Consider the following 19,196-nt stretch of genomic DNA (forward strand, 5'->3'; position numbering starts at 1 on the left):
TATTATTAGACAACATTTTGTATCCATTTAGTACATTGCATAACTGTTCCCTCCCTCCTGGCTTGTCAGCCATCACGACCGGGGTTACTGCTGTGCTAGCTAGCCTGAGTAAAACCAGGCGCCGTTTTATAGCTATTCGGCTAGATTTTCTCTTCTATTTGGCTCATGTTGGTTAGACATCATGGATTTCAACGAATTGTTTAGTGAACGAACATTACAATTTTCTGACTTTCAGGAGTTTACGGTAAGTTGGCCTGTCAAGGCGAGTGACGCTAGCTGAGTTGGCTAGTTTAGGTAGTTAAATATGACAGCAAACGGGTTGACGTGAGTTTTAGACATATTTGGTAATAATCGCATTTTAAATATGTATACCAGGTTAAACAACACGTGTTGTATGCCTGTCTTGTAATTGAACATCAAAACACGGCAAGGTTAACGCTTAACGTTACATACTGTACAGTATTGTACTAGCTCACGCTGTAACGTAGCTAACCAGCATGCTAACGTTAGCTACATGTGAATGTGGCTGTTCTGGATTTAGGTGACAAGTCGTGAAGTTGAAGCTAACGTTAACTGTTACCTCGTAAAACGGTAGCCAGCAAACACAATGGGATAACCGAATATAAGAGTTTGTGGGATAGCTAGTTAGCTAACTTATTCCAACCGTGTTGACATGACTTGCTTATGTAAAGTTAGCTAGCTAACGTTATTTCAGGTTCGTTTTTGTCATGTAACTTAATTAGGCCCTTCGCTCAATGATGAACTCTGATCTGCCTTCACAGTTTCTTCCTGGTCATCAGAAACTGTCTGAGAGAGTGCGGAAGCGATTGTACTATGGCCTGGACCAAGACGGCTCTATAGATAACCTTTCCTGTCCTGTTACAGGTTAGCTATTCTGTCTGTTAGGTTGTGTCCTGTCCATGTGTGACTGTGTTGATTATTATGTTGTGAATTTGAATGATTCATTCATATGTTCTGAATATGATTTCTAGATATTGCTGTGGAACTCCTTCAGAAATCTGCCCCTAGCCCAATTCGAAAACTGCACAAGAAATATGCTGCTCATGTCGCGAGGTATGTTGTCAGTGAATGTTGACACTTGTTATCCTTTCTGGGCATGTAATGGTCTTCATAACTTAATATAGTTGGTCTGTTTTTCAGGGAGGCGTGCATCTCTCCGTGTGCCATGATGCTGGCCCTGGTCTACATCGAAAGGCTACGACACAGGAACCCCGAATACCTGCAAAAGATCTCCTCCTCTGACCTCTTCCTTATCTCCATGGTATGTGGGCCAAAGGTTGGATGCTTCTCAAATGGCACCCTATTCCCTTTGTAGTGTACTGCTTATGATCAGACCCAAGATCTGCATTTCACTGTTAGTCTGCACCTGCTGTTTACGAAGTATGTGACAATATTTATTTGATTGAATGGAATAGGGTGCCATTTGCGACTCACAGGTTGTCTCGTCAGAATTAGGCAACGGCTATTTTAGCCTATGTGATAAGCATTAGACCGTCTGACCAGAATTATGCAATGGCCATGTGGGTGACTGAAAAGCACAGGTCTTCTCGCCAGAATTAGGTCATAGCCATGTCTGTGAAACACTAGTCGTCTCGCCAGAATTAAGCCACGGCTATGCATGTGATGGGCACAGAACAGCTTGTTATGAAAATGGGCTTCTATAATTGCTGGGCATGTAGGGCCCAAACCCATATACTACACCTAATTCTTGTTCAATTTAGAATTTCCCGCAGCCACCCGCAATGTACTTTTTAGACCAGGAGTAGGCTTAAGTGTGTGTCTGGGAAATGTTTTCAAATCAAATCACATTTTATTCGTCACAAACTGTTTACAGCAGGTATAAAAGATGCAGCAAAATGCTGACGTGATAGCTTCTTCAACAATGCAGTACATCAGTCAACAACAATAGTCAAGTCAAAAATAACAAGTAATAAGATGGAATCTCCTGTGTAGTATGTGTGAGGAGAAAGATGCAAACACATCTAGCTTTCTATGACATATGGACTGATCTTAACCTCCTAATCCTGTGTCGCCTTTCCTCCAGATGGTTGCCAGCAAATATTTGTACGACGAAGGGGAGGACGAGGAGGTGTTCAATGACGAGTGGGGGGCTGCTGGGAAACTGGACGTCCAGACTGTCAACACCCTGGAGATGAATTTCCTCGATGCTATTGTAAGTTATACATAGTATTACATACTATACACACAGGCTCAGAAACGTGTGGTCCCACTCAGAGCCATATATTTAATAGTGGTGCGTGGGTCAACCGTTAGTTCACCCGTACTCGCCCGCAATGAAAATCTGAGGACCGACCCTAACCAGCTAATATAGAAAATGCGCTGTAGGCTACAGTCAGAGACAGCAGAACGATTTTTTGACAGAAGGTGCAGGATTAATTTTTTTGCCTGACTTAGGTATGTTTCTGCTTATAATTTCAGACATTTTGGTAGGCTTTTTTAGTCAACTTGTCTATAATTAGATACATGCAGCTTCTCTTCCGTCATTATGTTTCCCTAGAAGACTAAATAAACCCTTGCTCACCAGAATATCATAAATCGATAGAATGAATGCTTCAATCTAGTTGACATTGGTCAAATTTTCTGTCATCTCTGCTTCTTTCACGGAGCAAAGACGTTCAGGAACCGGGAGAAAATGCAATAACAAAAAAAAAGGAAATATTTTCTGTGTAAATTTCCAAATGGCATCAGTTGGACTGGTTGTAAGGAAATAGAAAGCTGTGTAAACAATATTGAAAATATTTCAGTTGGGCTTGGATGCATATTTTATGTGGTTGAAATACTATCAGCTTTTATGATGCTGATAAAGATACCACCTCTACAGACGGTATCTAACTGCGCATTCGCTTTCTCTCAAGATGCTGAAAGAAAAATCGTATTTCTCCACTCCTATTTGAGTCAAAATGTTTCCTACATTTGGTGTATCATTTTACTGCAATAAATGCTAAGTTCCACAGGGGTTAATATTAAGGCTTTGTGAGAGGTTATAGACCTAAAGTCAGTCTCCAGATTTCAGTATCCATTTAACCCATCTGAACAGTGGGCTACAGTTCCCTTGAAGTGTCATATGCCTATTTAAAGTATAGCGCCTCACAATCATCACACATAACATAGCCGACACTGCTATTATCCTCTTTTACCACTTTACCAAATCTTTCCCAAACATTACTTTTCTTGCCCTGCCTTTTCTTTATTTTCAACTCTCCCTTTCGTAGCAGGCAAGAACCTTGAAAGTTTCTTCAAGTGCAGTTGCAAAAACCATCAAGAGCTATGATGAAATTGGCTCTCATGAGGACTGCCACTTGAAAGGAAGACCCAGAGTTACCTCTGCTACAGAGGATAAGTTCATTAGAGTTACCAGCCTCAGAAATTACTACCCAAATAAATGCTTCACAGAGTTCAAGTAACAGATATCTCAACATCATCTGTTCAGAGGAGACTACGTGAATCAGGCCTTCATGGTCGAATTGCTGCAAAGAAACCACTACTAAAGGACACCAATAAGAAGAGACTTGCTTAGGCCAAGAAACATGAGCAATGAACATTAGACTGGTGGAAATCTGTCCTTTGGCTGTCCAAATTTGAGATTTTCTGTTCCGACATCCGTGTCTTTGTGAGAAGTAGTGTAGGTGAATGGATTATCTCTGCATGTGTGATTCCCACCGAGACGCATGGAGGAGGTGCTATGGTCTGGGGGTGCTTTGCTGGTGACACTGTCAATGATTTATTTAGAATTCAAGGCACACTTAACCAGCATGACTACTACAGCATTCTGCAGCGATACGCCATCCCATCTGGTTTGCGCTTAGTGGGACTTTTCACAGGACAATGACCCAAAACACACCTCCGGGCTATGTAAGGGCTATTTGACCAAGAAGGAGAGTGATGGAGTGCTGCATCAGATGACCTGGCCTCCACAATCCCCCGACCTCAACCCAATTGAGATGGTTTGAGATGAGTTGGACCGCAGAGTGAAGGAAAAGCAGCCAACAAGTACTCAGCAAACAGTATGTGTGAACTCCTTCAAGACTGTTGTAAAAGCATTCCTTATGAAGCTGGTTGAGAGAATGCCAAGAGTGTGCAAAGCTGTCATCAAGGTGAAGGGTGGCTACTTTGAAGAATCTCAAATATAAAATATATTTTGATTTAACACTTTTTTTAGTTTCTACATAATTCCATATGTGTTGTTTTGATGTCTTCACTATTATTCTACAATGTTGAAAATAGTACAAATAAAGAAAAAAAACTTTGAATGAGTAGGTGTGTACAAACTTTTGAATGGTACTGTATATCAATCTTTATATAGCCCTTCGTACATCAGCTAATATCTCGAAGTGCTGTACAGAAACCCAGCCTAAAACCCCAAACAGCAAGCAATGCAGGTGTAGAAGCACGGTGGCTAGGAAAAACTACCTAGAAAGGCCAAAACCTAGGAAGAAACCTAGAGAGGAACCAGGCTATGAGGGGTGGCCAGTCCTCTTCTGGCTGTGCCGGGTGGGGATTATAACAGAACATGGCCAAGATGTTCATAAATGACAAGCATGGTCAAATAATAATCAGGAATAAATGTCAGTTGGCTTTTCATAGCCGATCATTAAGAGTTGAAAACAGCAGGTCTGGGACAGGTAGGGGTTCCATAACCGCAGGCTATTCCATGATACTTTTGAAAAAAAACATGCACGGCTTGACATTAACCTGTTTATCCACTTGTCCAGACAAGGATGTGACTGAAAATATTGTTTGACGTAAGAAACCACTTTACAAAATATAATACGTCATTATTCCCATACCATTATTATAGAGAATCAGACAAATTATTCTACCCTCTGCTTATTGGCTACTTAGCTTATTCAAGCCGGTCTCAATATACAACACTGTCCCTTTTTAAGACAAAAAAAAATGCTCTTTACCCGACACTTGTTGTGCTCTTGTAGGAAGCAATCAGTCCCCAATTGCTGACTAGAAATGTTCTATAACTGGACTAGCAAAGGATATGAACGAATGTGCACACGTCACTGCATGTAGCTCTTGCTTTGATCTCAAAACAAGCGCATATACTCACAACCGCTCATGCTGTAAACACAGTCCAGTTCAAAGTAAATTGCACCAATTCATGACAATGGTCTATTTGCATATAGGCCTACTGTCGAGTACGGCCTGTCGTGCCTGTCAATGCATTAGTATCCTACTCTGATGCTTTCTGTCTACCACCAGATCTCATGCATAGATCGTTTTGCATACTAAGTGTTGCGTAGTTAGTTTTGTTTCTGTTTGTTGCATTGAAAGTGGCTAATATTGCGTTGATTTTGATCACAATTCCCACAGTAAAGTGAAACATTAATAGTGTTAACTAACGGGTAAAACTCTAGAAAGTTGATTTAAATTAATTCTCGTGCTTCTCTGCGCAGGCTGGTATTTATTCTACTTGACAGTCCCGGGGGAACTGCAGCTTAGAGGGAACATTGGTAGCACCCACCCGTCATCCACACAATATTTCATGACCCTAAACCCACCCGCCCGTGGTTATAACCATGGAGACTGCAGGTTGTGTCAACACGCGCATCACTAATATTTAAATCCCATTGTACTGTGTATGGCCATATAATATGCAATCTGACAGCTGCTCTCACTTCTGTGTTTTAGGAGTGGAGCCTCTTCACTGAGCCAGGGGACTACTTTGGCATACTGAATCAACTAGAAACCAGGTTTGTGATTTTTGTCATTCACGTAGATCGTTTTTCGTGCTAGTGCAGGTTTCCCCATGGGTGATTCTTTTTCAATGTATTTTAAAGCTTCTTTTTTTTTTCAATGTATTGTTGGACATTACTTTAATGTAAAAACACCAGCAAATCATTTCCAAGTGATTTTAATTTTGGAACTCTGTTCCAAAGTATTCCTATGCATAATAGAGAGAGATACAGTACCGTATATGTGATCGTATACAAATCTGTGCAAGATTTGAAATGATTGTTTTCGTCAAATATATCTGTTTGGGCTTCTTGTAGTCAATTTGCAGTCTACAAAATATTTGTAATTATGTTCCGACCCCCTAACCATCAGCTCAAGAAAAAAATCAGCCTGTGTGTCGGGTGGGCGGATGTGTCTGTGTGTGACTCCTAATGCATTAGAACCATTAGAAACACAAGAAGCTATGAAGGGTTCGGAATGTCATAGAGACTTCTATTTTTGTAAGCCCCATGACTTTTCAGGGAATAACTAAATTAGTAGTGTCAAGTTCTTGTGTTAATTTGGCTGGTAGATCTGATACAGATCTGCTAGTTCAAACAAAGGGTTGGTCGTGTGTGTCACATGAGCGTAGTAACATGAGCGTAGCCAGACTCTGTTCTAGGTCCATCTCTCTCTCTCTGTTTGCATTGAGTGTGGACTGTGTGTGTGTGTGTGTATTAACTCTGGCCTGTTGTGACTCCAGTATTGCAGAGAACCAGGGGATGAAGCGAGGCTGGTTCACCTACACTGACCTCTGTGTGCTGCTGGAGCAGGCGGCGTGGCGACAAGCACTGACTGCCATCTACCTGCACTTTGCCAAGGTGAGGAGGGGCCAGTGGTCAGAGGACAGAGCAGTGGGCTCCACAGTGCACTGAAGGACTGAGTTGTGGGTAATCCTCAGTATGGGCACACCGTAGCAGAACATTTTGAAATAGACAATAGCATTTCTTATTTGACATGTTCAGGTAGTATGTTTTCTCCTGTTTTGTGCCGAATGGACACAACGCTAGTCTCAGAAACACCCCTGAAATTAACATGTCAATGTCATGGAAATTCTTACACAGGGACACTCGAAGTTGATCTTAAATGAATCATTGTTTATTGTCAGCATGCTGGAGAGGTTTCAACAAACTCAATGCACCATAGTGAACGTCTGTCAGGAGCTCTGCTGTGGCACTCCTAGCAGTTGTCTGTGTATAGCCGTATATAAGACAAGTTATATTTGCATGATTTAGCATAATTAATTCATCATTACCGTTTGGTTTAATTTATGTGACCGATCAATATTGGGTCATGCATGTGACAGACCAATACCTCACGAGGCTTCTTCTCTCTAAGCTGGGACCATGAAACTGAAATATCTTTCTTTCTCAAAACAAGGTCTGGGCGTACTCCCAAATTGTAGATATTGATAAGTGAGGATTTGTTAAATCAGTCACCTGCATGAACACAGAAATTGGTTATTAGAACAGCACATGAATAGAACACAGAAATTAGTTATAAGAAAAGCACAAGTATAACATTTCCATCACATCAATTTCTGAAAACTGCTCATTGCTGAAACCCAGATAAACTATGTGTTGATTGAAAGAAGCAACACTTTTGAAAGTAGTTCGTTTGGGAGGAAAGAAAAAACATACTGAAAGAAATCCACTAAATCCACATCCTCACCTCTCTCTAGGTGACCTGCATGCTGGGGCTGGTGTATCTGACCAGTGTCGCGGGCCTTATCGCCACCAGCCTCCCCAGGAGCAGCCAGCCCCTGGCCCCAGTCAGCCAAGTCCACCTGCCTAGCTCCAGCCTCTCTCCACCACCACCACTAAGCCTGCTCCCAGTCCCAGAGACCCCAAGTCCAGCATCCGACCTCCCTCGCTGCTGCGTCTTGGGCAACGACAGTCACAACCGCCGGCCTGGCACTCTCCACACCCACAACGACCACAACCACGGCTCGCCAACCACCTCCCAGACCTCTATACTGTGTCTATGGGGCTCTCTCCTCACTTCCCTAAGCCACACTGACCCACACCCCCAGCCTGACACTGAACCAGCCTTGTCCGCCTCCTCTCTGCACTACCCCGGCTGCCCAGTTACAGTGGGGAGCCTCCCTCCTGGCTCCATCCAGTGCGGCCCATCGAACACCTCTGCTCCACTACTTGAGCCTGGAACCCCTGGTCACCCCGCAGCACCGTGGCTGGCCCCTGCCCCCCTCCTCTACGGAGCTGTCCCGATGCTCCTGGACTCCTGTCTGACTGGCATGGCAACCCTCAGTGTCGGACCCTGCTGCCCACAGTTCATGCTGCCCATCGAGAAAGCCCAATCTCTCCTCATGCCCAGCTAGACAGACGGACAAAACAAGCCACTATCGTTACCCTGCAATGACTATGACGCCGGACTCCAAATTAAACCAGCTGATTTTTCAGAATGCGTCCGTTGCAGTGAAAGGATTGATTTTGTTTTGTATGTGCTTTTTTGTTGTTGCATATACTGTCTAAATTTGCGATAAGGCCCCCTAAAGGTGAGTAGCACATTTTGTACAGTGGTTTGCCAGCAGAATTGGTGTAAATAAGTGAGATTAACTCATAACAGCATGAGATCTGAGTTCTGTGCTCAGACCCTCGTATCTTTTCTAACGTATATTTTTCAAAGGAGGTTGGATCACATCGCTTTACAATGGGTGTTTCCAAAGTCAAGGAAGTGTTTGAGGTCTAGAAGATGTGTACATGGCAAACTAGTCTTTCTTGATTGGTTTTAAAAGACACAAATATATGTCTAAGCATGGCTACCATACATACCCACACAGCGTTTGTTACTACCTAGTCTTTGGCCTGGGTACCAGATTTGTTTGTGTCATCATTCCACTCACACTCCATGTTTGGCATGACAAAGTGGCATGATGGAAGAAACAGACTGGTACCCAGGCTACCTACTCTTTACCTATGTTTGAAAATGGGGGGCTTGTGGGAGTTGGGCTAAGTCAAGTTTTTAGTTGGAAGAGTTCAGTTTTGATGCGACATCATAGCTATTTGAGAATGTGTTGAGAAAGTAAGTTGTCTCCACAAAAGCAAGGCTGCTTTCTAAGTCAGTACTGTAGCGCTTTAAGAAGGGAGTCAATTTAGCCTGGTCCCAGATCTGTTTGTGCTCTTGCCAACTCTATTGCTGTCCTTGTCAAGCCAAACATTGCATGACAATGAGTGAGAAGGAGTTGGATTGATGGCACAAACAGACTTGCACTCAAGCTAGAGACAACTAGCTAGCCTACATTTGATTTGCCATGGAGTTTTTGGGTCATTATTCTCTCATTTACTGTAGTTGTTATTTTAAAAATGTCAACATATTTTTGCACAGATGGCTACTGGTCCCTGCACTGAACAATAGTAGAGATTTAATGCTTTTTTATTCCAGTGAAAAAACAGTAAACATTCAATTCATATCTCGGTTTGGCTACCCCTAAAGTCGTCTTCATTAGGGCACATCATAGCGAAATGCTTTACACCACTTCGCAACAGTAAACGAAAATATAAGTTTCTTATTGGACAAGTTCAGAGAACATTTGTTTCATTTCATGCATACTGAACATGACCCTGAACTCAGATAGCACTCTGACTATTTATTTTACCATGATAGAATGCAGTGGCTATTTCTAATTTCATGTTTGTACAACAGAATGCCACGCAACTGAAATAGGTCATAACCAGTTTACTGTTTGATGTTTTCTAAATAAGAGTTTTGAAAATGATTGAAAATGTATCTAATGAATGCGATTTTCATCCAATTACCCTTTTCATGGAAACATAACATCCTCAAATGGATGAGTTTTATTGTGCAAAGCATCACTTTTTTAAAGTAGAAATGTCTGTTTTTTAATTTATGCAATTAATTAATATCCCTCTTTAACATACCCATTTGGTTGGGGAGACCTGACAACGTTAAAAGCCACTCAATCACTCGCATACCATTTGTCTTCTCCACCTGCTCAAAATTGGAAAATGTCTTCTTTCTCCATAGAATTACTTGAATGGGTATGTCCATTATTGAATGGGGATGTAAATTCTAGTAATACTATTTCTATGTTTCTCATCCCTGAAAAACAGTTGGCTCTTCTCATATTTTTCTACTCAAGATAGAAGGTTCTTGCTAGGGAATTTGATATTTGTACATTTGACTTGGTTTTACATTGACACGTTTCTTACAAAGCCAGGAGGCACTGTGGTCCCTAGGACATGAACTCATGAAGTTTGGCTTTTGTTGAATTGCTGAAAGCATCTAAATAAATAAAAATTCAAATCAGACTCAGATTTTGAAACACAATATCCTTAAATTTAGTAAACAATGTGTAGAAATCTGTAAAAAAAAAAAAAAGATATATATATAGAAAATGCTTGACCCTTAACCAAACTTTTTTCATTTGTCATTTATGCCTGTATTGCTGTTCACATGGTCCACTGACATACAGTATGTAATGTGAGTTGTCAACATTGAGCTATTAATCTCACAGTCTGGGCACGCACACACATCCTAGAAAGCAATATGCCATTTTGAGCTGACATTTAAGAACTGCAGTCACACAGGCACTGGTCTACATGTGTGGTGTCAAGCAAGGCGACATTAACCTGGTCACATTTGTTTGGGCTGTCTTGCCAATTCACATGGACTTTGTCAAGATGACACAAACAGATCTGGGACCAGGCTAAGGCACTGTCACCTACGCCACCATCTTTGGAATCTCAATTGAATTTCTTAAATTCCTCATCTTTGTCTCCTCAAAATGCATTGGAGCAGAATATATGGGGTTCCTGCTCTGTGGGCTGTATTCACAAAGCGTAGGACTGCTAATCAAGGATCAGGTTACCTCTAATTGTCATCTAAAGCTAAGTGAAGGACCCTGGGACTAAACCTCCCTCTGCAACTGGATCCTGTACTTCCTGACGGGCCACCCTCAGGTGGTAAGGGTAGGTAACAACATCCTCCACGCTGATCCCCTAGGGTGCGTCCTCAGTCCCCTCCTGTACTCCCTGTTCACTCACAACTGCATGGCCAGGCACGACTCCAACACCATCAAGTTTGCCGATGACACAACAGTGGTAGGCCTGATCACCGACAATGATGAGACAGCCTATAGGGAGGAGGTCAGAGACATGCCGCGTGGTGCCAGGATAACAACCTCTCCCTCAACATGATCAAGACAAAGGAGATGATTGTGGACTACAGGAAAAGGATGACCGAGCACGCACCATTCTCATCGACGGGGCTGCAGTGGAGCAGGTTGAGCGCTTCAAGTTCCTTGGTGTTCACATCACCAACAAACTAATATGGTCTAAGCACACCAAGACAGTCGTGAAGAAGGCACGACAAAGCCTATTCCCCCTTAGGAGACTGAAAAGATTTGACATGGGTCCTCAGATCCTCAAAAGATTCTACTGCTGCACCATCGAGAGCATCCTGACTGGTTGCATCACTGCCTGGTATGGCAACTGCTCGGCCTCCGACCGCAAGGCACTGCAGAGAGTAGTGCGTACAGTCCAGTACATCACTGGGGCCAAGCTTCCTGCCATCCAGGACCTCTATACCAGGCGGTGTCGGAGGAAGGCCCTAAAAATTGTCACTGACTCCAGCCACCCTAGTCATAGACTGTTCTCTCTGCTACCATACGGCAAGCAGTACCAGAGTGCCAAGTCTAGGTCCAAAAGGCTTCTTAACAGCTTCTACCCCCACACCATAAGACTCCTGAACAGCTAATCAAAGGGCTACGCAGACCCCTCTTTTACGCTGCTGCTACTGTTTATTATCTATGCATAGTCACTTTAACTCTACCTACATGTACATAAACTCAGCAAAAAAAGAAACGGGCCTTTTTCAGGACCCTGTCTTTCAAAGATAATTCGTAAAAATCCAAATAACTTCACAGATCTTCATTGTAAAGGGTTTAAGTACTGTTTCCCATGCTTGTTCAATGAACCATAAACAATTAATGAACATGCACCTGTGGAACGGCCGTTAAGACACTAACAGCTTACAGACGGTAGGCAATTAAGGTCACAGTTATGAAAACTTAGGACACTAAAGAGGCCTTTCTACAGACTCTGAAAAACACCAAAAGAAAGATGCGCAGGGTCCCTGCTCATCTGTGTGAACGTGCCTCAGGCATGCTGCAAGGAGGCATGAAGACTGCAGATGTGGCCAGGGCAATAAATTGCCATGTCTGTACTGTGAGACACCTAAGGCAGCGCTACAGGGAGACAGGACGGACAGCTGATCGTCCTCGCAGTGGCAGACCACGTGTAACAACACCTGCACAGGATTGGTACATCTGAACATCACACCTGCGGGACCGGTACAGGACGGCAACAACAACTGCCCGAGTTACACCAGGAACGCACAATCCCTCCATCAGTGCTCAGACTGTCTGCAATAGGCTGAGAGAGGCTGTACTGAAGGCTTGTATGCCTGTTGTAAGGCAGGTCCTCACCAGATATCACCGGCAACAACGTCGCCTATGGACACAAACCCACCGTCGCTGGACCAGACAGGACGGGCAAAAAGTGCTCTTCACTGACGAGACGCGGTTTTGTCTCACCAGGGGTGATGGTCGGATTCGCGTTTATCGTCGAAGGAATGACCGTTACACCGAGGCCTATACTCTGGAGCGGGATCGATTTGGAGGTGGTGGGTTCGTCATGGCGGTGTGTCACAGCATCATCAGACTTAGCTTGTTGTCATTGCAGGCAATCTCAACGCTGTGCGTTACAAGGAAGACATCCTCCTCCCTCATGTGGTACCATTCCTGCAGGCTCATCCTGACATGACCCTCCAGTATGACAATGCCTCCAGCCATACTGCTCGTTCTGTGTGTGATTTCCTGCAAGACAGGAATGTCAGTGTTCTGCCATGGCCAGCGAAGAGCCCGGATCTCAATCCCATTGAGCACATCTGGGACCTGTTGGATCAGAGAGTGAGGGCTAGGGCCATTCTCCCCAGAAATGTCCGGGAACTTGCAGATGCCTTGATGGAAGAGTGGGGTAACATCTCACAGCAAGAACTGGCAAATCTGGTGCAGTCCATGAGGAGGAGATGCACTGCAGTACTTAATGCAGCTGGTGGCCACACCAGATACTGACTTACTTTTGACCCCCCCTTTGTTCAGGGACATTATTATTCAATTTCTGTTAGTCACATGTCTGTGGAACTTGTTCAGTTTATGTCTCAGTTGTTGAATCTTGTTATATTCATACAAATATTTACACATGTTAAGTTTGCTGCAAATAAACGCAGTTGTGACAGTGAGAGGATGTTTATTTTTTGCTGAGTTTATTACCTCAATTACCTCGACTAACCGGTGCCCCCGCACATTGACTATGTAACGGTACATGTATATGGCCTCGCTATTGTTATTTTACTGCTGCTGTTTAATTATTTGTTACTTTATTTTCTCTTTTTTACTTCACTTATTTTTCTTAACCTCTTATAGCATTGTTGGTTAAGGGCTTGTAAGTAAGCATTTCACTGTAAGGGCTTCAACTGTTGTGTTCGGCGCATGTGACAAATACAATTTGATTTGATTTGATTTTAAAAGGCTTAACTTTATCCTAGATCAGCACTCCTACTCTGAGACTCTTTGTAAATATGAACCCCAATCTTCTCCGATGTGTTTTGAGAAGGAGAGAGGATGTGAGGAATCAAGGAAACACAATTCAAATGCAATCTACCTAGCAACATAGTGTGCTTCACCTCATTTCCTGTTATTGCTGCCGTCCTCAAGCTCGTGCAAATAACAATGAACAACACAATGCCAATGGGAACAGGAAGCCATTACAGCTGAATCAAAACAGTCAACATAGTTACACCCATCACCAGAGTCATAGCAAGCCTTTCAAAACACTGCAGCACCTCTCTATTGCATTCAACTTCAGCACATATCCATATTACAACACAACACGTCCTTTTGACTGCTGTGCCTCGTGTAGTGCTAGTATACCAAGTCTGCGTGAGCATTTCTGACACTGCTTCTGTGCAAAATATCAGATCAATTACATTGCCAGGCAAAATGTTTTCACAACTCAGGAACCACATCAACAACATGATGTAAAGCTCCTAAAATCCACACACAAACTATGTAGAATATGTCAGAGAGGAATGTACCCACCCCTCTTCTGCCTGCGCCTCTCCCCTTACCCCAGACCCCGCCCCCATCGCCTTGGCCCTCTGCATACCACTTGAGACTCCTGCTCCTAATATAGACCCAACTGGTTTGTGGGACAGGCAGGGGGAGAGGAGCCTGCATGTAGCAGGATCTAGCGTTTATTGTTGGGTGAGTAGTGCCCAAGTCTTTCATGGAGAAAATACTTATCAGGCAGGTAAGTCATGGTACACGAGTTGGCCGGATTTGTGTTTGAGAAGTGTGTGTAGGACTGAAACATTTAGGACTACAAGGAATACAGCTGGGTTAAAAAGTCTGTTGGATTGTAAACTGTTTTTGGTTTAGAGCTTAGTTCAACTTGATCCTGAATGTTTTCCCCTCGAGCTTCATTCCAGCAGGGATTTTAGAGCACATTTATCAAGGTGTTATAGAGTGTGGTTGGTGTTTTTTTCTGTTGGTCTAGATCATGTTTCAAGAGATGCGTGAAGAATTGAAGAATTCAGGTAATTCAGGTAACCTTCAGTGTTTGTGTGTGTGAATGTACATTTGTGTGTCTGTTTCATGGAATGAGGTGTATAGGGGATCTATAACTGTCTGTGTGTATGTGTGTAACTTTGTCCCCACTTCACCTACCCATAACTTCAGAGGCTGATGCTGAGATATACATGAAGTTCATGAAAAGTCATTGCTGCTATGAGGCCATTCCAACCAGCTGTAAACTGGTCATATTTGACACAACACTACAAGTAAGAGTCCAGGGTCCTGTAACCCACTTGTATGTTGGAACTGAACAATACAAAATAATTTGGGGGCAAAATCAAGAGTCCAGGATCGTGTTCAGTAGGGCACATCGTAGCAAAACATCTTACAACAGGTTACAGGAAACTAAAATCTGTGTTCTTATTTGACAAATTCACGTAGTGCCTCCCCGTTTCAGAACATGTTCTTCCTGTTGAACTCAACCCAGATATTTATTCTCCCTCCACTTCCCAAGGGAAAGGTCATGGTCCCTTTTGGTATGACATTTCAAGTCAGAGTTCCTCTCTCCTGGAACTACAGCTACAGTTATAGCAGTTTTCCCTGCAGCAATATTTCATGTGCAGCCTTCTTCCCTAAAGCATACTCACTACTAAGACCGGTGTTAACTGGTTGTGTTAAAGAAATCCTATGTTTGCAGGTGAAGAAAGCCTTTTTCGCTCTTGTAGCAAATGGCTTGAGAGCTGCACCTCTCTGGGATAGCAAGACACAGAGGTTTGTGGGTAAGAGAAGAGATTAGGGGGTGCTCTCTTGCTACTTGCTTATGGCAACGCAATGCCTTGAATGATTGCAAGCTTTGGCTGGTTTTGGGGGTAGTGTGATATGAAGACTAGACACTAGCGCGTATCCATGCCAATAGTGATAAGAACTCTCTATTGTCCTCACAGGTATGCTAACTATAACAGATTTCATCAACATTCTCCATCGTTACTACAGGTCCCCATTGGTGCGTATCTGAACCAAATGCAAGTCAATATCCCAGTCATTAGCATGTTTCACATTTCATGTCCAAATCATCCCAATGTGTCTGAAATGGATTGTGTAGCTCAATAAACGTCCTTAAATATGATTTGGACATTTAACATGCAAAATGCTAATAACGGGGATATTGACCTGCATTGATTTTTGGACAAAAATTCTTAAAAGTTTGCCTTTGGTGACTGTGGCCAGGAAAAACAAAACCAAAGCATGGATTGCTGTCTTTCCTTGTCCATACATTTCTTACATGGTAAGGAAACCATTTTGTAATTTGGGTGGACTATCCCTTTAAGCCTAGTCCTGGCCTATAAAGCATGTTCAATGGAGACAAGATCATGGTTGTGTGAATAACACAGAAATCATTCATCATAATTTGTCCAATATGTTTCCCCCCTCCCACAGGTTCAAATGAATGAGCTGGAGAGGCATCAAATTGGAACATGGCGAGGTGATTCATTCAAGTAAATAAGCTAGAGAAAGCAAATGATACAGTGTTCTATGTCTATGGTATATACGTACATGTCTTTCTGTAACTTTCCCTTCTGTTTATTTCTCTCTCTCTGCAGATGTGTACCTGCAATACTCCAACCACTGTCTTCACAGTATCACTCCAGACGCCAGGTGAATCTACGCAGCTCTCAGCCAAACCAACTCCTGTCACCTGGCTTTGCCTGAGTTGTTACTTTTACTGATAACTTTTTTTAATGAGTGACAGACTAAGGAAATTGAGGCTGGGATTCAGTCAATTACAGGCAGTGTTCTGGGTTGTGTTCAGTAGGGCACACTGTAGCAAAACGTTTTGCAACATGACCCAAGTGTGGATGTTGGTTGTGCTCTCCAGGGTTAGACACAGTGACTATAGGCCTACTCAGTCTCCCCTCCTCTCCTTTGCAGCCTCTTCGACGCCATCTATTCCCTACTGAGATATAAGATCCACAGATTGCCGGTTATCGATCCCGTGTCCGGAAATGTCTTACACATTCTCACGCACAAGCGAATCCTCAAGTTTCTCCATATATTTGTAAGACAACATGACTTGAAGATGTCTGTGTGTTTATGCTCATATCATATGGTCATCCATTTCAAACAGTGGTGTTGTGAACTGTATGTGTTGCTTTTACAATCCTTGTGTTCCTTCTTCTTTAAACAAAAAAGTATTCTACACAGAAAGAGACAGTCCCAAAACCCTGCTTCATGCAGAAGACGATCCAGGACGTTGGGATCGGGACATTCCAGAACATTGCCACGGTCCAGCAGACGGCCTCAGTCTACGATGCCCTGTCTGTGTTTGTAGAGAGGAGGGTCTCCGCACTGCCCGTAGTAAACGAGCAAGGTGGGTTAACCTAATCTCTTGTTCAAAGTCGAACACTGACTAGTACAGTATGTGTATGTCCTTACGTAGGTGCCCTTCAAAATAAAGTTTGACTTGTAAGATGTAGGTAGGCTATGTATCTCACTGTCCTGTGTACACCAAGGCAAGGTGGTGGCTCTCTACTCCAGATTTGATGTGATTGTAAGTACCCCAAAGCTGCCCATTACAGTTTAATTCACTTGAAAACAATACAAAATAAACCCCTTCACATCTTTGTTGGTGCATTGTGTACATTTTTATTCTTCCCTCCGCTCCTCTCCTCTTGTTCTCGGAGACAGAATCTGGCTGCCCAGAAGACATACAACAACCTGAACATGTCCATGCAGGAGGCCATCCAACGGCGCTGCTGTTTCATTGAGGGCGTCATCAAGTGTCTCCCCGACGAGACCCTGGAGACTGTCATTGATCGCATAATTAAGGCTGAGGTTAGTGTCCCACTCTGCTCTCATCAGGGTTGTGTTCATAAGGCACCAAATGGAAGAAAAAGGGCTGCATCAGGGAGGGACTACTTCAACGTGTCCAATTAGAAACACTTGTTATTTTTGCTACGGTGTGCACTACTGAATATGACCACGGTCATGTCCTCTATCACAGCGGCCCTGTCTCTCCACTCCACCTACAAGTTTGTTTAAAAAAAGACATCAAAGTAATGGGCGCTGATATGCTGTAACATTTAGCTCTATTAGCCCACACAATGAAATATAGAGTTATGAAGGTTTTTTACATTAGGCCACTAGTATTTAAATATATTTCAATGCATTAGCTGTAGACTGTAAAAGTATTAGCCCTCTGTTGCTTACTGCTCTACTCTACTTAATTACCGGTAAGTCCTTGTTGTGTAACCACGACCAACCCTTTCCCACCACACACTCCCATCCTGCCCCTATCCTCTCCCCCTTCTGTCCCCATTCTGCACCAATTCTCTCCCCATTCTACCCCACCCTGCCCCCATTCCCTCTCCCCATACTGCCCTCATCCTGTTCCCATCGTGCCCTCCATCCTCTCTCCATCCTGTCCCCATCTTACCCTCCATCCTGCCCCATTCCTCTCTCCATCCACTCCTCTCCCCTTTTACTCCTCATCCTGTCCCCATCGTGTCCCCATCCTTTTCCCTCAGGTCCATCGGCTGGTCCTGGTGGACAAAGAGGACGTGTGCAGGGGGATCATCTCTCTCTCTGACCTGCTCCAGGCCATGGTGTTAAGCCCGGCAGGTATTGACGCCCTTTTAGCCCCTTAGCACCTGTGGGAGTCAGGCCCCCTTGCCCTACCTCCATCTTCTACCGCCTCTAGCCCCACCTTCCTGGCCCAGGTATGTCCACCCTTTTTCTCTCCTCTCCCCAATCCCCCCCAGTTCACTGATTGGCATCAGACACACTTCTTTGACCCCCCCACAACAGCTACTGCTGCTATGTTTCTCTGAGCTTCAGCCACATATCAACCCCCCACCACATACCCTGAAGCACCAACATGCAAGTGGGCACACACACACAGACTTTCTCTGCAAAGGGTGATGATGATGACCTCTGACCTATCGTTCCCTGCTTGCCTGATGCATGGGATGCAGTATAAATCCAATGATTTTCAAAAGGACTGGAATCTTGAAGATTCCAAGCCTTTGTGGTTGACATTCTATGGACTAGCTGCAGCTAAAAGGCTAAGTTACAGTATGGCACTAGAGGAATGTGGTGATGTATCGGCATAAAGATTTGATGATATCTGATTTGATGGCACCCTATTCCTTATAGTGTACTACTTTTGACCAGTGTCCATAGGACTCAGGTGAAAAATGTATAAATAGCTTGGCTTGTGCAAGCCGAAACGGTTCATCTCCTGTTTCTGTAGCGTGAGGCAGCTTGATGTACAAGTACAGCCCCTGGACAGGACACTAGTCTATCTCAGGTCAGTAGTTCATTATATATAAGTAATAGGGTGCCATTTGGGATGCAACCATGTTGTTGTTAATTTGCATCTCTCAGATTGTTTTTTATCTATGGCATGAATCTGTATGGAGCTTATTATCTATTTATGCTGATATAATAAGAACACACTTTGATGCACACCTTTTTTTATCCTATGCTTTGGTTATAATCATTCCAATCTTTGATAATATTGCTTACCCACTATTGTTTTTTTCTTTTCCAGAGATTTCAAGCAAATCAAACTGAGATCACTAGAGGACAATGTGAAGTCCATGGTGGATGAAAAGGGAGACCGTTTTCAAAATGTCAACATACTGTTGTAGAGAAAAACATAATCCGCAACAATCAGCTGTATCAGTTGAGTTCAATAAAACACAATAATCATTAGTTACATTTGATCAAATTGACGATGTTACTTTGTGTTGCGCTGAATTTGTGCTGTATTAAACATGTTCAAATCAATTTGACTTGTTTTTTTATAATGGACTTG

General features: G+C 43.3%; 2 protein-coding genes across 6 annotated transcripts; both read left to right on the forward strand.

The window, feature by feature from the left end:
- Positions 1-62: 62 nt before the first annotated feature.
- Positions 63-10,055, forward strand: LOC120051222 (protein CNPPD1-like). Its single transcript, XM_038997964.1, has 8 exons — positions 63-244; positions 783-885; positions 993-1,074; positions 1,162-1,282; positions 2,066-2,194; positions 5,683-5,744; positions 6,470-6,587; positions 7,448-10,055. The coding sequence occupies exons 1-8, from the start codon at positions 182-184 to the stop codon at positions 8,102-8,104; spliced, it is 1,335 nt and encodes a 444-aa protein (XP_038853892.1). The 5' UTR covers positions 63-181; the 3' UTR covers positions 8,105-10,055.
- A 3,935-nt stretch (positions 10,056-13,990) lies between these two features.
- LOC120051223 (5'-AMP-activated protein kinase subunit gamma-1-like) lies at positions 13,991-19,157 on the forward strand. 5 transcript variants are annotated; one of them, XM_038997967.1, is made up of 12 exons: positions 13,991-14,117; positions 14,364-14,646; positions 15,078-15,159; positions 15,325-15,383; positions 15,818-15,863; positions 15,982-16,036; positions 16,310-16,436; positions 16,583-16,748; positions 16,891-16,928; positions 17,066-17,212; positions 17,905-18,096; positions 18,930-19,157. In XM_038997967.1, exons 2-11 carry the CDS (start codon positions 14,503-14,505, stop codon positions 18,022-18,024), a joined length of 984 nt encoding a protein of 327 aa, XP_038853895.1. In that variant the 5' UTR covers positions 13,991-14,117; positions 14,364-14,502; the 3' UTR covers positions 18,025-18,096; positions 18,930-19,157. The 5 variants fall into 5 exon arrangements, with proteins under 5 accessions (XP_038853895.1, XP_038853893.1, XP_038853894.1 ...); XM_038997965.1 differs by lacking the exon at positions 13,991-14,117 and having other exon boundaries at positions 14,534-15,159; positions 16,571-16,748; XM_038997966.1 differs by lacking the exon at positions 13,991-14,117 and having other exon boundaries at positions 14,534-15,159.
- Positions 19,158-19,196: the final 39 nt, after the last annotated feature.

This window comes from Salvelinus namaycush, chromosome 7 (assembly GCF_016432855.1).
Source record: "Salvelinus namaycush isolate Seneca chromosome 7, SaNama_1.0, whole genome shotgun sequence".
NCBI classification, from domain to species: Eukaryota; Metazoa; Chordata; class Actinopteri; order Salmoniformes; family Salmonidae; genus Salvelinus; species Salvelinus namaycush.